The sequence below is a fragment of the Eleutherodactylus coqui genome, chromosome 8, assembly GCF_035609145.1.
Source record: "Eleutherodactylus coqui strain aEleCoq1 chromosome 8, aEleCoq1.hap1, whole genome shotgun sequence".
Lineage (NCBI taxonomy): Eukaryota > Metazoa > Chordata > Amphibia > Anura > Eleutherodactylidae > Eleutherodactylus > Eleutherodactylus coqui.
The window spans coordinates 23,671,506-23,690,864 of NC_089844.1; the positions used below are offsets into that span (position 1 = coordinate 23,671,506).

At 46.9% G+C, this 19,359-nt stretch overlaps 1 protein-coding gene across 4 annotated transcripts in view; it reads left to right on the top strand.

Moving 5' to 3' along the window:
- MYLK (myosin light chain kinase) overlaps positions 1-19,359 on the top strand; it is a 202,622-nt gene that overhangs the window by 47,111 nt on the left and 136,152 nt on the right. For all 4 annotated transcript variants that reach the window (XM_066575314.1, XM_066575316.1, XM_066575317.1 and 1 more), the window contains exons 4-5: positions 14,696-14,903; positions 17,815-17,863. In XM_066575314.1, the coding sequence (XP_066431411.1) occupies positions 14,696-14,903; positions 17,815-17,863 (257 nt within the window). The remainder of the gene's footprint in view (positions 1-14,695; positions 14,904-17,814; positions 17,864-19,359) is intronic.

Below are 19,359 nucleotides of genomic sequence, written 5' to 3' on the forward strand. Positions count from 1 at the left end.
CTTGTCCCTCCGTGCTCAGCAGGTTAAATCTTCAGTTTGATGACGTGATATACAAGACCTTCTTTTTGGCCATCAGAATCTGCACCACCAGCCAAATTCAGCCTTTGTCTGCAGGCGGATCGGGCATTGCGTAATGACTGGAAATCCTGCCTACTGTGCGGGCGCCAACTTTCCAGATATTAAGTGAGAATATTACTTGGGGCTGCGGCAACCTTCCAGGAATGTGCGTGGATTTATCACCTGTCACCTTATAAGCTGATCGTCTCATCAGCACCATTATATAATAGACCAAGGAAGGGGGATCAGCTGCTGTTGCTTACCGCAAGAGCTGACAATCTGCACCCTTTTGTGCTCTATAGTGTTCTAATACAGCGCCACAAGCTGTATTATACACTGACCTGCCAGAAGTCCTGGGGTAGCGGTATGTACATTATTAATGGAGTGGCGGTTCCTCAGGTGATGCTCTGGAACGCCCCCACCTGTAAAGTTGTAAGGTTGGACACCAGCCAGTGCGCTCATGGCAAGGCAACATGAATTGGAATGAGGCGTGATGGTGCACGCCAGATGGATGGCACATTCCATTTCTGAGGTTGCGCGGGCATTTAACATTCCTTGATCCACAGTATAATGTGTGTACACAGACAACGTCATTACTACCCGCAGTGGCCAGCGCAGAAGACGCCAACGGGTGCTTAATGATACCGCCCAGTGGCGTCTGGCTAGAATCGTCTAACAGACAAGCGACTTTGCCAGAAATCACATCCACATTCAATGCAGGACACATATTCTGCAGGTCTGTGCAGTGTTCTTCAGCTTCCACGAGATATGGGAGCAGATGACCCACCAAATCAACTTTGTTATCACTACGACACTGGATACCACGCCAAACCTAGGCTTGTGAGGTTCCTAACTGGACCTCAAACGACTGGCAACGTTGTTTGGTCCGAGTCATTATACCAATTGTTTCGGGTTGATGGTTGGGTTCATATGTGGTACAGATCCCATGAAGCCATGGACCCCAGTAGTCAACAAGGCACTGTGTAGGCTGGTGGTGGTTCATAACGGTGTCGGGTGTTCTTATGGCACGGGTTGAGTCCGCTGTTCCACCTAAATACATCATAGACCGATGCCCTCTACGTTGCACTGCTTGGTGACCAGTTATAGCCCTTCATAGACTTCACATATCCCCACAATGCAATGATGCGATAACTCAGCAGGATAATGCATCGGACCCAGGTTGTCTAGAACTGGTTCGAGGAGCTTTCTGAAGAGCTCCTGTGAATGGTGCGGCCGACAGGTTCACCCAACATAAGCCGAGTCCAACATTTATGGGATGTCCTAAATAGAGTCCATTCACACCTGAGCTCCTTTCCCTACAAATTCCCCAAAGCTTTGGGGACATCCAGATGGCTCAACGTCCCTCCAGGCGTCTTCTGTCCACTTGTGGAGTCGAATGTCACATCGAGTTGCTGCACTTCTCCAGGCTAGAGGCATCCTATGTGATATTAGCTCCTGTCCCATGACTTTTAGCACCTATGTGTAGGATAAACGGATGCAGGGGGATCTCCTGCTGCAACTTGCCCCAAGAACTGACAATCTGAACTGAGATCTCGCACAGCGTGAACTTCCCGCCCTACTGTTTTCTACCTGGCTCCTCCTGAATGGCAACCATTAACATCTGCCATATGGAAAACAGAACTCCTGCCAGGAAAGAATTCATCTTATGACTGAACCAAAATAGTGCTGGACGGACCCCTGTTAACTACTATAGCGTCCGTCCCTCTTCTTTATGTCCTCCAGCGCAACACTATTTTAGCTAGGATTTTTGGATAGATTTGCACCAGATGTGAACAAAGCCTTAGTGGGGGACTCTGAATCAGGTATATGTGCCTCCTCCGGTTTCCTTTCTTCTACTGTATTGTCTGAATAAGTGTCAGTCCTCACTATAGTTCTGGTATTCTATTTATTAACCAGGAAGTTTAGGATCAGGGGCGCACCTAAAGGCTCTGGGGCCCGGGTGCAAAATTTTAGCTAGATTGATATATAGATATGAGATAAGATATAGCTAGATAGATAGAGAGAGAGAGACACACACACATATATATACACATACTCCGGGGCCTGGACCACTTCTCCTTTATGTGACAGCAGCAGCACAGGCAGACGCAGCTGCTTCCGTCCAGCAGGAGGCAGGGGCAGCACATGATCACTGTGCCCTGGCGCCCCATGTGACTGCCTCCCTCCTCCTCCCCCCTGCTCTTCCGGGCTTCCTCTCAGGCTGGCCGTTCTGCCTGCCGCGTGATTGGAGCCTTTCTGCAGACAGAACGGCCAGCCATTAATGCACTGAATGTGCATGTGTGTATGGTGGAGGGCACTCTCAGGGCCTCCTGAGCACAGGGGCCGGGTCGCCACCGCGGCCCCTGATGCTACGCCTATGTTTAGAATGAATAGGTCCACTCTCTGTAGCTGGAATTGTCAAAGCAACCGAAGCAGTAGTGAATATGAAGGTTTGGATTTATACATCAGTCATCCTTTGTACCTGAGATCCATGGAACGGAGCCGTCCGTCATATCTTGGCATCTCTTTAGTATTGTAAAAGTGTGGACCTCTAGTATTACTGCCAGTCTTTTATGGAGGGAGAAGCGTATGGGGTTCATGTACTGTCTTGTCCAAACTGACTGCAGCTGTCCGGCGGACGTCTCGCACAGTATAGAGATTATCGTGGACGTCTTGCATGGTATAGAGAGGTTACGGCAGATGTCTGATGCAGCGTAGAGAGATTACAGCGGACGTCTCGCGCGGCGTAGAGAGGTTACGGCGGACGTCTCGCGCGGCGTAGAGAGGTTACGGCGGACGTCTCGCGCGGCGTAGAGAGGTTACGGCGGACGTCTCGCGCGGCGTAGAGAGGTTACGGCGGACGTCTCGCGCGGCGTAGAGAGGTTATGGCATTTCTGGCCGCGTCTGATCAGCAGATATGCAAACGACGAGACAGAAGATTTACTCTAAAATACCTTTCCAAGAGAAAATCTCTCCAAACCAGGGGGCGAGCGAGGATGGTGCGGCGACAAGACGCAGAGGACGGGGGGAGCGGAGAGAAATCTTACTGTTAAATGATATAATTGGCATCTAATGTCATCTTTCATCTACATAGAAACAAGCAGAATTAGAAAGGCATTTTTCCCCAAAGATGCTCCTCAGATCCTGGTAGTGCCATGTGCTGTGCCCCAACCCGGGGATACTGCAGCTTATATAATTTATATCCAAGTAATAATGTTCTTCTGAAAGAAAGGTGCTCCAGAGCTGCACTCACTATTGTGCTGGTGGAGTCACTCTGTACATACATTACTTATCCTGTACTGATCCTGAGTTACATCGTATACAATGCTCCAGAGCTGCACTCACTATTCTGCTGGTAGAGTCACTGTGTACATACATTACTTATCCTATACTGATCCTGAGTTACATCCTGTATTATACTCCAGAGCTGCACTCGGTTTCTGCTGGCGGAGTCCCTGTGTACATACATTACTTATCCTGTACTGACCCCGAGTTACATCCTGTATTATACTCCAGAGCTGCACTCACTATTCTGCTGGTGGTGGAGTCCCTGTGTACATACATTACTTATCCTGTACTGCTTCTGAGTTACATCCTGTATTATACTCCAGAGCTGCACTCACTATTCTGCTGGTGGAGTTAATGTGTACATACATTATTTATCCGATACTGCTCCTGGGTTAAGGTCCATTTACACACACATATCTTTCAAAAGATCAGCTTGTTGTTCAAAAGATTGTTTTGCATAAAAGTACTAATAAGCACCAATTGCTATTAGTACCTTTCAGCTTCATTTGCATGCAAAGGAGCTTCTGGGAGTTGTTACAGAACTCAGCAGGTGGTCTGAGCTCTGTAATTAGCTGTATTGTTCAGCCACAGGCTCCCCTTGGAAAATTCTGCATCATGGACAGCAGACACAGCATGCTGTCCTGCTAATCAGCTGTTCTGCTTCACAAGGATTTTCAAGCAGAACTGAAAACAGTGGTTCAGAGAAAACTGAAAGATGGGCACATTTAGACACAAAGATTATCGCTCAAAACAACGCTTTTAAACGAATTTTGAGCGATAATTGTGTCTAAATGGGGCTTTACATCCTGTATTATACTGCAGAGCTGCACTCACTATTCTGCTGGTGGAGTCACTGTGTACATACATTACTTATCCTGTACTGATCCTGAGTGACATCCTGTATTATACTCCAGAGCTGCACTCACTATTCTGCTGGTGGAGTCACTGTGTACATACATTACTTATCCTGTACTGATCCCGAGTTATATCCTGTATTATACTCCAGAGCTGTACTCACTATTCTGCTGGTGGAGTCACTGTGTATATACATTACTTATCCTGTACTGCTCCTGAGTCACATCCTGTATTATACTCCAGAGCTGCACTTACTATTCTGCTGGTGGAGTCACTGTGTACATACATTACTTATCCTGTACTGATCCCGAGTTATATCCTGTATTATACTCCAGAGCTGTACTCACTATTCTGCTGGTGGAGTCACTGTGTATATACATTACTTATCCTGTACTGCTCCTGAGTCACATCCTGTATTATACTCCAGAGCTGCACTTACTATTCTGCTGGTGGAGTCACTGTGTACATACATTACTTATCCTGTACTGATCCTGTATTATACACCAAAGCTGCACTCACTATTCTGCTGGTGGAGTCACTGTGTACATACATTACTTATCCTGTACTGATCCCGAGTTATATCCTGTATTATACTGCAGAGCTGCACTCTCTATTCTGCTGGTGGAGTCACTGTGTACATACATTACTTATCCTGTACTGACCCTGAGTTACATCCTGTATTATACTGCAGAGCTGCACTCACTATTCTGCTGGTGGAGTCACTGTGTACATACATTACTTATCCTGTACTGATCCCGAGTTATATCCTGTATTATACTGCAGAGCTGCACTCTCTATTCTGCTGGTGGAGTCACTGTGTACATACATTACTTATCCTGTAGTGATCCTGTATTATACACCAAAGCTGCACTCACTATTCTGCTGGTGGAGTCACTGTGTACATACATTACTTATCCTGTACTGATCCCGAGTTATATCCTGTATTATACTCCAGAGCTGTACTCACTTTTCTTACAGGATGTAACTCAGGAACAGTACAGGGTAAGTACTGTATGTACACAGTGACTCTAGCAGCAGAATAGTGAGTGCTGCTCTGGAGTATAATACAGGATGTAACTCAGGATCAGTACAGGATAAGTAATGTATGTACACAGTGACTCCACCAGCAGTATAGTGAGTGCAGCTCCGGAGTATAATACAGGATGTAACTCAGGATCAGTACAGGATAAGTAATGTATGTACACAGTGACTCCACCAGCAGAATAGTGAGTGTAACGCAGGAGCAGTATAGGACAAGGGGCTAACCATACTGGCTTTTGTTTGATCTGTTTTACATACAGACTTCGGAGGTTTGTGTTGGCCTGACTGCGGGCATCTGAATCTGATCTCCGAGTATTATACAGGCATATGATGCTGTGAGTTTGGGTTCAGAGACCCATGGTCAGACCGGGACAACCCTCCGAGGTCTGTAGGGATGAAACAAAAGACTGTGACTCCACCCTCAGAACTGTGAATGCAGCTCTGAAGTATAATACAACATGTTACAACTGAACTAAAATGTTCTCTAGTGCTGGAGGGTCGCTGTCTTATTTTCTGTGGTTGTATTCCATAGTGAAATCCTCTCTCTCTTTAGTTTCATCCTGATTTTAGCCTTCTCCGTCCAGCTCTCGTTATCTCACATTTGTATTGAGGTCGCTGAGTTCCTTGTTCATGGGGTACAACAGGGTGTAATTAAATTAAACTCATCATGTAGGTTTCTTCTATATTCCGCATACGGGACGCCAAGTCTCTCCACATACGTAGAACATGATTCAAACCATATGCATGGCCGCCTGCACCCCGCAACATGCTCATGTCAGACCTATACCGGTTCTGGGTTTTCGCTCTAGTAGTTTTGGTTAAACACAAGTTAGAACAGGAAGCTTCAGCGACTGCTCTATACATTGTAGCAGAAAGGACATTAAAGAGGAACTCTGACTTAAAATCCTGTCCTCCTTATTCCACATCCATTGTTTGAAGACCGTGAACCTGCAGCTAATGTGGTTTTGCATCCTGCTGCTCTCTTAGGCCGCGTCCGCATGGGATGGATTTGCTGTGGAAAAGTCCGCGGCGCAAAATCCGCATAAAAAATTGGTGGAATCTGCAGTGTATACAGTGCTTTAATTGAAATGCTCTGGGTTTAAAATCTGCATTGTGTCAATTTCTGCATGGGTTTTATGTAGAATTTTTTTTCCCGCAGCAGGCGCACAAGACTTTGAAAATCTCATCCACTTTGCTGCTACTATAAGAGCTCCCGTCCATGGGCGATAGTCCGGCTGCGGGAAACGAAGTGCATGCTATGGAAAGCACAGCCCCCTGTCCAGGAGTGGAGAATCATAGCGATTCTCCGCTCGCGGGACTCAAAATCGCAGCATGCTGAGATTCTCCGCGGTGAGCCTCTCTGTTAGATAGGCTCACCACAGAGAACTGACAGTTCTCTCCCCTGCTCCCCGGCGGTGGAATATCGCTAGCAATGGTGCAGATTGTCTTTGCGGAGGACCCACAATAAAAGCTGCCCCTTGTGGACATTTAGGGTTTGTTCATACAGCAGAATTCACCAGAGACTTTTCCACATTCATTTTGCCTCTTAAAACCACGACAAAATGCGCGTCTTTATGTTGCAGATCTGGGTGCGGATTTACCCTGTCAGTGGTCCAAAGCCTCGTGTGGAATTCTGATGCGGAAAATCATGTTTTGGTGTCAAGGCCTAACATGTCACAACTCGATGCGAAAACACATCAGAATTCTGCATTGACGAGACTAAATCCAGGCGCGGATCTGCCGCAAAAATCATGGCAGAAAGCCACAGTGTTTGCAGCAGATCTGCGTGTCAAATTTGCCCGGTAAATGGACAAACTTCTTGTGGAGAATTCTGACGCGGGACCGAGCGTCTCCGTGTAAGGGCTTCTACCCACTAGCGGTTTTTTTAACGCTGCAATATCGCTGCGTTTTTTTCAATGGGATTTTCTAATGTTTAAATCGCATTGCACAAAAATCACAAGTTTGTAGTTTTGCGTTTCTTTGTTTTTTTTTTTGTGCGATGCGATTTTAACATTAGAAAGTCTGATTGAAAAAATGCAGCGATATCGCAGCGTTAAGAAAAAACTGTAGTGAGTAGAAGCCCTTAAAGGGGTTGTCCCGCGCCGAAACGGTTTTGTTTTTTTTTCAACACCCCCCCCCCCCCACCCCACCCCCCCCCCCCCCCCCCCCCGTTCGGCGCAAGACAACCCTGATGCAGGGGTTAAAAAAGAACACCGGACAGCGCTTACCTGAATCCCCGCGCTCCGGTGACTTCTTACTTACCTGCTGAAGATGGCCGCCGGCATCTTCTCCCTCGGTGGACCGCAGGGCTTCTGTGCGGTCCATTGCCGATTCCAGCCTCCTGATTGGCTGGAATCGGCACGTGACGGGGCGGAGCTACACGGAGCCCCATTGAGAGAAGCAGAAGACCCGGACTGCGCAAGCGCGTCTAATTTGGCCATTAGACGGCGAAAATTAGACGGCAACCATGGAGACGAGGACGCCAGCAACAGAACAGGTAAGTGAAAAACTTTTGATAACTTCTGTATGGCTCATAATTAATGCACAATGTACATTACAAAGTGCATTAACATGGCCATACAGAAGTGTATAGACCCACTTGCTGCCGCGGGACAACCCCTTTAAGAAGGGTCACGTCACTTCTTGATGTGGAAACACGATTTTCTGGGTTAGGATTCGGCACTCGGATTTTGCCGATTGACAGGTCACCGCCTGCGTGTAGATCCGCGTCAAACTCCGCAGCAGAAAGCCGCGGTGAATTCCGCCGTGTGAACGAGCCCTCAAGCATTGTATGTGGTTTTTGGGTATTTTGGGTATTTGCTATAGATTTAACTCTATGCATTACAAGGGTGATATCTGAAGTGAAATAACTCGCATGCTGTGGACTTTATATCCGCACCACAGCTCAATGCACAGGTGGAAAATATCTGTTTGCAGATGGGAACTGTAAAGATTGCCTCTATTTCGCTGCTCCTGTATTGTGCTGTGGATACCTGTACAATCCACATCTAACACACTACACGCACACAGACCCTCAGGTTATGGGCGTGATCCGCTTCATAACCCATGGCTGAGCTGCGGATTTCTACTGAAGATTTGCACATGCATTTCCTGCAGAGCCAAATACTGATCTAGGCCATTTGCACGGGGCGCACACGCCAGCCGGATTACATGTCCACAAGTGATGTGTCATTGGTTTGTTTCTGTGATGCAGATTTGAAATCCCCATTTAATTTGATTCCCACTTTAATAAACGAGACCCTTTTTGCCTCTGATTTGATGCAGAATAGTTCCGCCGTATGAGTACGGCCTTCGGTATCACAATTGTCCTATTTGTATTCTGTCATCACACCAGGAGGCGCAGGATGAACAGTTCTAGTTCCCACTGTGGCAGGTGTAAGTTATCACAGAAGGAACCACTGAGTGCCGACAATCCAGCGCAACGACACAAACTCGCTCCTGTCCTGGACGCCACGCTCAGGTGTTACCGGCAGTGCGGCCTCCATAGCTTGCCCTTCCCTTGGCCTGTAGGCTGAATACGTCCTCAAGATACTATGGGGGGGGGGGGGGTTTACGTACGCTGGGGATTCGTACATCAGTCTATATTTAAGAGAAGCGAACTGATTAATTATTTAGCACATTTTTGGCTGAAACTGCGACAAAAGTTGAAATCTGCACCAGCCCACTTTTATTGTCACTTTTCAAAAGTAATAAGAAGTGCAAAAAGTCACAAATTGTGCAAATGTGGTGCGCTCCACAAAACTGCAATGCAGCCTCTGATCAATCGCCCTGGTTATTTACAGCGTTGTGTATTACATTGGGCGCTGTGTGTTAGCACTATACACAGTAATGTACCAAACTACAAAACCAAAGAAAAAAAACCACAGTGCCATATAGTGCTCAAATAATAATCATGAGTGTCCAGGGCAGAAATACAACCAGTCTGTAGTGGTCAAGTAATATCCGCGCACTGTGCCGAAATGGCATTGCCATCCGATGCCCAAATACTGCTGCCACACAGAGCTGAGATAAGATTTTTTTGCATTTACCGTAAAATCTCTTTCTCGTCTCATTCATTGGGGGACACAGCTTTGACCGTAGGTATAGCTACTGCCACTAGGAGGTGGCACTAAGCAGAAAAAAAGTGTTAGCTCCTCCTCCTTTGCTATGCTTCCCCTGCAGGCACTAAGCTAATCAGTTTGTATGCAAATAGTTGAAGCAGCCAAGCAGGTATGCAAAATAATTAATACGACGCCCTGACAGAAAATATGATTTAGAAAGGCACCTTGTGCAACAACAAAGGGTATACTCCACCGGGGGGGGGGGGGGGGGGGGAGAATGTAAAGAAGGGGATAAACTCTCGGAGGATTCTGTGTCTCCCAATGAACGAGACTAGAAATGAATGAGACTGCAGCATATCCAGTTCTAGACTAAGGTCCTAAGGTGGTATGGGAGAACGCAATGGAGGGGCGCTGTAAGCGACTCTTTGCAGAGCGATTTGGACGGGCAATTTTGAGGCTAGTGGGCGCTGGAAGAAAATGGATAGTCCAGATACCTGACCCTTCAGAGAACTAAGGCTCAGACCCCCATCCAAACCCTTCTGTAGGAAAGACAGGAGGCTGGATAAAGAAAAATGCATCTAGTGGAATCTGTGAAGTTCGTCCGGGTGATTTAGTGATCCTGCACTGAGCAAGGGGTTGGACCAGATGATCCTGGAGGTCCCTTTCAACTCTACCATTCTATGATTATATGTTTGCACCAGGGAGAAAAACTCTTCCAAATACAATGATAAACTCAAGAAGAAAAAGGTTTTCTTTTTTAGCTCCGCAAAACCATGGTCTCCCATGATCACCGCTACGCTATTCAACGAAGCATAAACAAACTTGGGTGGAAGAGGGGTCACTGTAAGAGAAGATCCTTCCGAAGAGAGTCGACAAGCAGATCTATGAGATCCACTTACCTTGCCCTGCAGGGCCAATCTGGGGCCACGAGAATCGCTGGGAGAACCCTCCATTTTCATTTTATTAAATCGTAGGATTAATAGAAAGACACATGGAAACAAACTCCATCCATGGGATTAAGAGCGCGTCTACCTTCTGAACTTGGGGATCAAACTACAAAGGCTGGCAGCTCGCGGTTGATTCTGGATGCCATCAGCTCGACGTCCGGAAGGCTCCACCTTTGGCAAATTGCCTGAACTACTTCAGAATACAGACCCCACTCTCCCATGTCAACAGTCTGCTCAGAAAGTCGATCATCCAGTTGTCCACCTCAGGTATGCGAACCGCTGAGGGTATCAGAAGGCGATCCTTGGAGCAGTCCAGGACTTTTTGTGCTTCCACCATGACCCTCGTGCTGTGGGCCGTGCCCTGGTGTTTTATGTATGTGACCGATATCACATTGTCAGTTTGAGCTGGACATTGGTTTTCTCCAGCAGGTTTCGGGGTATTTTGTAGCTTCCAAATTGTATAGTGTGCACACATCATCGGCCAGATCAGACACAAGCTATCAGTCTCATATCCAAAATGGCTCTCTGGGCAGATACACCCAGACAGCCCCTTTTATTGTAAAGCATAACACCTGCCCTTTAATGGGCGTGCAACAGATTACATCAGTAACATATAGGATTCTCATTTGTCGGATCATATAGAATCCCCCCTCCTTCCTGCCCACCTTCTCTCAAGTCCAATGTATAAGCAAGTCTTTGTCTTACAAACATGTGGTCAAAACTGAAACTGAAAGTAAGTATCTCTTTGTTGAATAAGATTCTGTGTGGGGGATGGGGAAGGACTCTGAAAACACTCAAGATGAACATAAGCAATAACATATAACACTGTGATTTAACTCTTTCCTTATGCAGCAGAGTTCCACATTAGGCTGAAGTCACAAAACACATATCTTTTCACCATGCCATTGTCCGGCAATTACCATAATGAAATTATGCAGTCATTAGCCTCTAAGAGTTAAAGTCACTACAGCTGCGTAATACATCTAGTTTAGTACAAATCAATAGACATTTTACACTGACTAATCATCATGTCTATCACAAGTTTGGACCCGAAATAGCCGACCATTAACTAGCTAACGAAGTGATGAAATGACAGGAGAATGGCCCAAGGTTCCAACACATTTATCCATAGTGTGGATTTTTGTCTGGCCCAGGACCCTTGCACTGCAAGGCTCTGGAGAAGAACCACCCCAGTCACAGCGGCTGGCATCCATGGTGAGCACCTGCCATTGGAGGGTCAGAAAAGAAAAGAGCGCCCTAGCTGGATCTGTTGGGAAATCACCGACAATTGAAGGGAGCACAAAGTCCCCAGAGGCACTTTCACCGTCCGAAGAGCAAGCCCTCAGCTGAGGAGACAGCGGGGTAGAGATTTTAACCTTGTCAATGGACTCTACCATCTCCCCCATAAGGGTAGCTTGGGACTCAACCTCGTTACTGCTGGGTGACACAACAAGGATAGTAACCAGGGGTTACCTTAAGTCCAGTTGTCACTCGTGACGCCATTGTTCCTTCTCCTGGAATGGATCTTGTAGACGAATAAAATAGTCCCACAACAGAAGAGTATATTTTGGAACAAAACCAAGAACAGTCCATTTGCTTAAACTTTATGCTAAAGTAATATAACAGTCCTCAGTACAATGGTAAACAGGATTACTTTACTGTGGAACTCACTGGTTATTGAAACACTCTACAGGCCAAGTTATCTGCGGGTCCTTTCACTTCCAGCAATCACTTTCTCCACTGCCAACAACACTCACTCTTACTTTCTTCTCTTCTCACTAATAAGAGGTTTCTTTCTCTCAGTACTCAGCATTGGTACAGGGGATCCCTGGGTTGAATGGGCCCAGCTTGAGCATCAGGTAATCGCTCAGCCTCCTCCATACTCCACACATGGACCGACCTGACAGATTCTCTGTAGTGTCTGTGTCTCACTGACTATCTCTTGGTAGACTCTCTCTTGGAAAGGCTCACTGACTGACTCCTTGCAAACACATATATATGAAGCAACATCATGTGCTCATAAATGCTACACACAAAACAATACATTTTCCAGACAGGACAGAACATACCAGACATTAACCCTTTCAGTCCTGAAAACATCCAATACACATAACTTGATGCACTTTGCAAACAAGACACTGACAAGGCATTGACACGAGACAGACCTAGACCATTCTGGAGGGGACCCTATTAACTCCGGGCCACTATACACTTGGATCTTCCGATGTAAGGAAATCAGGGGCTTATTCCACCTCGAGAGGATGGACGCAGCTGTATCCTCCAATGATGCAGACAAGAAATTACCGCAATAATATGTGTATTTCAACTATTATAATGTCACCCACCCAGTGCCAAAATAATGCAAAATATTATAGTTTACCTCCATGATATATTAACCCCTTAACGACACAGGACGTAAGGTTACGTCTTGCGCGTTCAGGGTGTGTATGAAGGGAGATTGCGGGGTGATTTCCCTCCATACATTGCAACTACAGACTGCTTCTTACAGCCAACAACAGCTCTGATAAGCTGCGCGGCTCATCAGAGCTGTTGACCCTTAAAATACATATTTGGTATCACTGTGTCCATAAAAGTCCAAACTTTTAAGGTAATGCATTATTTACTTCACACGATGAACGTCGTCAGAAAAAAAAAAAAAAAGAGTACCAGAATTGTGCTTTTTTAGTCACCCCATCTCCAAGAAGAAATGTAAAAAGCGATCAAACAGTCGTATGTACTCCAGTGTACTGCAGTGTCTACGCCGTTGAAACAAGACGCAGCCAAAGATGGCGGAATTTTGTTCTTTTTTTCCATTTCACTGCAATAAGAATTTTTAAAAAGTTTTTCAGTACATTACATGGAACATTAAATAGTACTATTGAAAAATACAACTCGTCCCTCAAAAGACAATAAGCCCCAGACAGCTACATTGATGAATACAAAGAAAAGCGTTATGATTTTTTTTAAAAGCGGGAGAAAAAAACGAAAATGGGGGTGGGTGGGAAGGGGACGGTCCTTAAGGGGTTAATTATTCTATAAAATGGCCAATGACCAGTGCAATAATACTGCAATACTATGTGCAAATAATACCCGCCATACAGCAGCCAAATATCACCACTCAGTGCCCAAACAATGCGGTCTTACAGAGCTCCAATAATACCGCAGAATATGAAATTCCGCACAGTGTTTGACTGTCCATGAGAACTTATAGACTGGTTTCGTTTTGGGAGCGACTGGGAACGCGCCGATCACATCGTGTTCTAATCCTATTTGTACCCTGTGAATTAATGTTCCTTGATGTTATGGAGCCGAGTTCACCCGGCGGGGAACGGATGGTGATAAACATACATGCCCTCTACTGTGCCCGGGCCGTGCCCTGGGAGTTGTTGATAGCATGGAGAGGAAATGGTTTGCCTGCCGGTCAGGAAGCCGCCGTGGTGCTTGTAGTCAGACAATGCTGTGTACGGCTTCATACATTGGGCTGAACCTGGCACTGCAGAGGCATATACTGTGCCACAAGTCAGACATCATACACAGTAATCCGTCACTAACCTCTCGCTGCCAGCAGGGGGATATGTCCATGTAATCTACCTGTATAGCAACTAAATGTATCTACTGCAAAAGGAATCTTAGTAACATAGTATTGGGAAATTTAGTATCACATCCACTAACAGCAGAGTCACTGTGTACAACATACATTACTTAGCCGCTGAAGTATAATAAGTACGCCCCCGGACTTCACGAAAGGAGCAGCATTACTTAGTTTATGGTGCTCATAGGTGGCGACACGATCCCTTTAAAGTATAAGTAGACTTCTTAAAAACTTCTGACATATGAGAGCTATCAGAAGAGATATCAGAACTTTTGATTGATTGCGTCCAGTTGCTGCAACCCCCACCAGTTGCTAAAATGAATGGGCCGACGTGCTGTTCCGGTTCCACTGTCATCGTGCATTGTGGATGCGCTCCATAGACTTTCTATGGAGCCCTTATACTGCCCTGAGCAGTGACTGAAACAGCTGAACGGTCACAGAGCGCTCAGATAAGCACTTCTACCCATTTGTTTTAGAGAGCCAGTGGGGGTCTGAATGACTGGACTCAACCAATCAAAACTTCTGACATGTCGCTCTCACATATCGAACGTTTTTAAGAAGTTGCACTTTACTTATCAGTATGGAGCCAACCACGATGATTTTAACAAACGCCACCTCTGGTAACTAACGAGCCGCGCAGCTCTGCGTCCGTCACCTAAGCAGAACAGGATTCATCCCGTGGAAGAAAGCATTGTTTTTCCTATTGATTGACAGCAAGCAGAGATCTTGAAAACTGTGGGAAGAAAATATTTGAGAGTACACCTTTAACCCTTAATGTTTTGCTCAGTTACTGACTATTGTACTGTAGGTTTACATGGCGGACACTGATCAGTTTCCTCTCCTCCTGGTTTCAGGTCCGGGGTTGTCCCGATCCTTTGGTCACATGGTACAGAAGCGGGCAGCCGGTTGTGAGTGGCGGACGGTGCAGCGTGGAGCAGAGTGCGAGGGGGACCTTCTGCCTCACCATAAAAGACGTTACTATTGAAGATAATGGAAAATATATGTGTGAAGCCACCAATGACGAAGGAGTGCGACAAATAACCATCGAGCTGACCGTGGAGAGTAAGTCGCTTGTGATGAGCCATCAGATAAAAATAACGCAATGAAAGAAACACAATGTGGCTCCCAAAAACTGAAGGGGGGTAGTGGGAGGTATAGATGTGCTGCAGGATCAGGGGACGAGTCCTGAGGGAGACAGAATCCAGGTCAATTAGTAACTACAATCCCCATCAGATACACAATGCTCTTGTTGTGGCCGCACAAGAGAGAATTGCGCAACCTGCAAGGACAAATCCCTGATAACCCGCAATAATCACCCAAGCGAGCCAGGAAAGGTGGAGGTCATACACTGAATGGCCACTTTATTAAAGCCCATGTAATAGTGTGTTGGACTTCCTTTGGTTTTCAGAGCCACAGCAATTCATCGCTCCATCCATGCACATGTATCTGTGGACCCAGGTTGTGCCAAGAAAACCCTTCCCCAGCCATTACACCACCAGCCTAACAGCAAAGGGTCATCAATTCATGCTGCTTGTGCCAAATTCTGACCCTTCCATTAGCACAGTGCAGCAGCAGTCTGGTGCGATCGGATTAGGCGATTTCCCAGTGCTGAGTGATACAAGTTTTGTGCACATTTTCTTCCCTTCTAGAGGCTTGACTTTCTGTATCTCTTAGACACAATGGCGCTGGAACTAGTTATAGCCCATTTATGTTAAAAGAATGGCGAGTTGGGCGTTCGGACTGAAGCACCAGCGCTTGTTGGCCTGAACAGTTCCTGACCCCGTCCTCTGACCCCTCTCAACGATGCGTTGTTTCTGTCCACAGGATCCTCTTTTCGCTCACGCTATTCTCTGTATACTTTCCGCACAGTTGCATAAGAAAATGACCAGGCTCAGGACGCCCCCTACAGACCACCAGTGGAGAGGAGCTTCTGACCAGACTGTTAGGGGGTGGTGGGACCAGTGGATGGGGGCACACAAGGTGACCGGGCTGTGGACGCCCCCTACAGACCACCCCTACAGACCACCAGTACAGACCACCAGTTGAGATGCTGCTTTAGAAGTGGGATTCGGTCTCCTATTTACTTCAGCTATGGCACTTATCTCACTCAACCCCTATTGGGTTCTGGATTTAGTGCTGCTTACAGACATTTTCTGTACAAGTGCCTCCATTTCTAGTGATGTCATGAACGATGAAACTGGACGCTGCGGAAGGGAACCGGGTTCTCTTCAGAGACTAATCCAGGTTTAGTTTGGGCGCTGATGACGACGGCCGTGTTCGTGTCTGGAGACCTCGGGGTGAACACCTCAATGCTGCCTTTGCTGTGGAGCGGCACACTGCCCCCTGCTTGTGTGATGGTTTGGGGGGCCATCGCATACGACAGTCGGCCCCCTAGTAGTGGTACGAGGGACAGTGACAGCTCAGCGATATGTTCAGAACATCCTGCAGCCACATGTGTTCCTCTTATAGCGGCTTCCAGCAGGATAATGGTCGGCCGCACACACAAGTGGGTCACGAGCCCCCACAGCATTGTCACACTTCTGTGGCTGCCCGGTCACCAGATTTATCACCAATAGAGCATGTAGGGGACTGTCTAGGATGCCAACTGCCACAGCCTATGAGTTTACATGATCTAGAGGCTCAGTTACAGCAAATGTGAAGCGATATACCGCAGGATACCATACAGAACCTGTATGCCTCCATGCCAGCCTGTATCACATCTTGTATCAAAACTAGAGGCGTTACAACAGGGTAATAGAGCCTCTATGCCAGGCCAAATCACATCTTGTATCCAAGCTAGAGGTGGTACAACAGGGTACTAGAGCCTCTATGCCAGGCCAAATCACATCTTGTATCCAAGCTAGAGGTGGTACAACAGGTTACTAGACCCTGCATGCCTGCCTGTATCACATCTTTTATCTAAGCTAGAGGCGGTACAACAGGGTACTAGAGCTTCCATGCCCACCCGCATCACATCTTGTATCCAAGCTAGAGGCGGTTCAACAGGGTACTAGAGCCTCCATGCCCACCTGTATCACATCTTGTATCCAAGCTAGAGGCGGTTCAACAGGGTACTAGAGCCTCCATGCCCACCTGTATCACATCTTGTATCCAAGCTAGAGGTGATACAACAGGGTACTAGAGCCTCCATGCCCCCCATATCACATCTTGTATCCAAGCTAGAGGCGATACAACAGGGTACTAGAGCCTCCATGCCCGCCTGTATCACATCTTGTATCCAAGCTAGAGGCGGTTCAACAGGGTACTAGAGCCTCCATGCCCGCCTGTATCACATCTTGTATCCAAGCTAGAGGCGGTACAACAGGGTACTAGAGCTTCCATGCCCGCCTGTATCTCATCTTTTATCTAAGCTCGAGGCGGTACAACAGGGTACTAGAGCTTCCATGCCCGCCTGTATCACATCTTGTATCCAAGCTAGAGGCGGTACAACAGGGTACTAGAGCCTCCATGCCCGCCTGTATCACATCTTGTATCCAAGCTAGAGGCGGTTCAACAGGGTACTAGAGCCTCCATGCCCCCTGTATCACATCTTGTATCCAAGCTAGAGGCGGTTCAACAGGGTACTAGAGCCTCCATGCCCACCTGTATCACATCTTGTATCCAAGCTAGAGGCTATTCACCAGGGTACTAGAGCCTCCAAAATACTTTTATGACATCTGACTCCAGACTACTCTCCACTGAGCATTATGTCGGATGCATTAGACAGATTGTCGGGTGTCTGCCCTAGAGCCACGGGGTCTGTGAATCCCTCTGTTAGCAAAGTGGAGAACCTGCAGCCAAGTTTCTAATAGTCGGCCATGGAAGCTATTTTTGTCATTTGCTGGATTATAAGGATTTTCAGAGTGTCGGACTTTTACTTTCTGAAGTAATAGAGGTTGTAATGCCCGGTGTTTGCCCTCTGTGCCGGCTGGTACTGCAGCGCTCACCTCGTGTCTGTTCTTCTCTTTTGCAGGTAGCTCGGCCATGAAGTACAGTTTACCCTCGAGCAGCAGGAACGCAGGGTGAGCCGCCAGGTTGATGGGCGCTGGGTCTGGACAGCTCCGTTATTTTATATTTCCCTTGGCTCTCTCTCTATCATTAACCTTCCAATGAAAACATTTCTCTCCCCTATTAGCGGGGAGCGCGGTGCCAGCCATATAATCGCAGTGATGGCCGAGCTGTCAGACATGGCAGAGCCGCAGCTCCCAAGGTGCAGGGGGGGGGGGGGGGGGCATTTTATCTCACAGACACGGTTGGATGGATCCTATACAATCTACTGGTTCCTGATGGAATGTTACCAAGATAAACCCTCCTGGCACCGTCACCTACAGAGACCTTCCCAGAATGACATTAGGGGTGCTGAAGAGCTTGCTGTCTAAACGCATGCAGTGGAAGAACGATCAGTGATACATTGCTGATCAGATCTTTCATGCAGACCATAAAATCATCGTTGATCTGCCGTCGTTCGTCTATGGCCCGTTTACTGTGAATGGTACTAGAGCAATCCCCGGCCCGCTCCACTTCCATTTACTCCTGTGTGATCATCGCAGGGACAGTATCACATTATTAGTGTCTTGTATAAAAGGAGTTTTAGGATAGCCCATCAATATCTGATCGGTGGGGGTCTGCCACTCTGGATCCCATCACATCAACCCAGCGTATCACTCACAGCGCTGTATGTTGTATAGTGGCGGTACTTGGTATAGCAGTTGAATCCTACTAACCTGAATAGGGCTTAACATGACGTCACATGCCTGAGAAGAGGTCACAGAACCAATCTGAGTACCACCGCTGGTCATCAGGGGTTCCGTGTTGCGGCCCTCCACCGATCTGATATTGGGGAACTATCATGAGCATATGTCATCAGTATCAAAGTCCTGGAAAAATCCCTTTAAGACAGCCTCATTGGTTTTCACCCTGCTTTTCCAGATGGCAAATTAAATAAAGTGGTGGGTGAACAGATTATTAGAACGCTTCACATAAGAGGCGAATATAGAATCGCAATGTCAGCCACCGTTGTGCTTGGTTGTTCTCGTCAGATCATTCTCACCATTTGGAATCTAGTTTCCTCCATAAAACATAATATTCTTATGATTTATATGACTTTATCTGCAGCCACATGGGGTGCGGACCAGGCAGGGGGCGAGGAGTCAGACAGTACTGTAGATGGGACTGCATCATTGGGTTTTACTCCAGTCACATCCAGAGCTTTACTTCAGGCCCTGATATCTAGTAGCATCATGCCTTATACTTTAGTCACATCAAGAGCTGCAGTCCCCAGTGTATATCATTGACTACATCCTGAATTGTGGGATGGATTTTGTACATTGCCTGGTTGAACACTACACCTCCCACAATGCAACAGTAGATATTGACTTTCCAGTGAATATACAGAAAATGTGAAGTCCTTCTGCTCAAGAACTGCCAGGAAGCCAGCAGATGTGTGACTGCAGCTCTGTGTGTGACTAGAGTATAAGATTTGATGCATCCTCATTATCTCTAATGTAATGTATATACC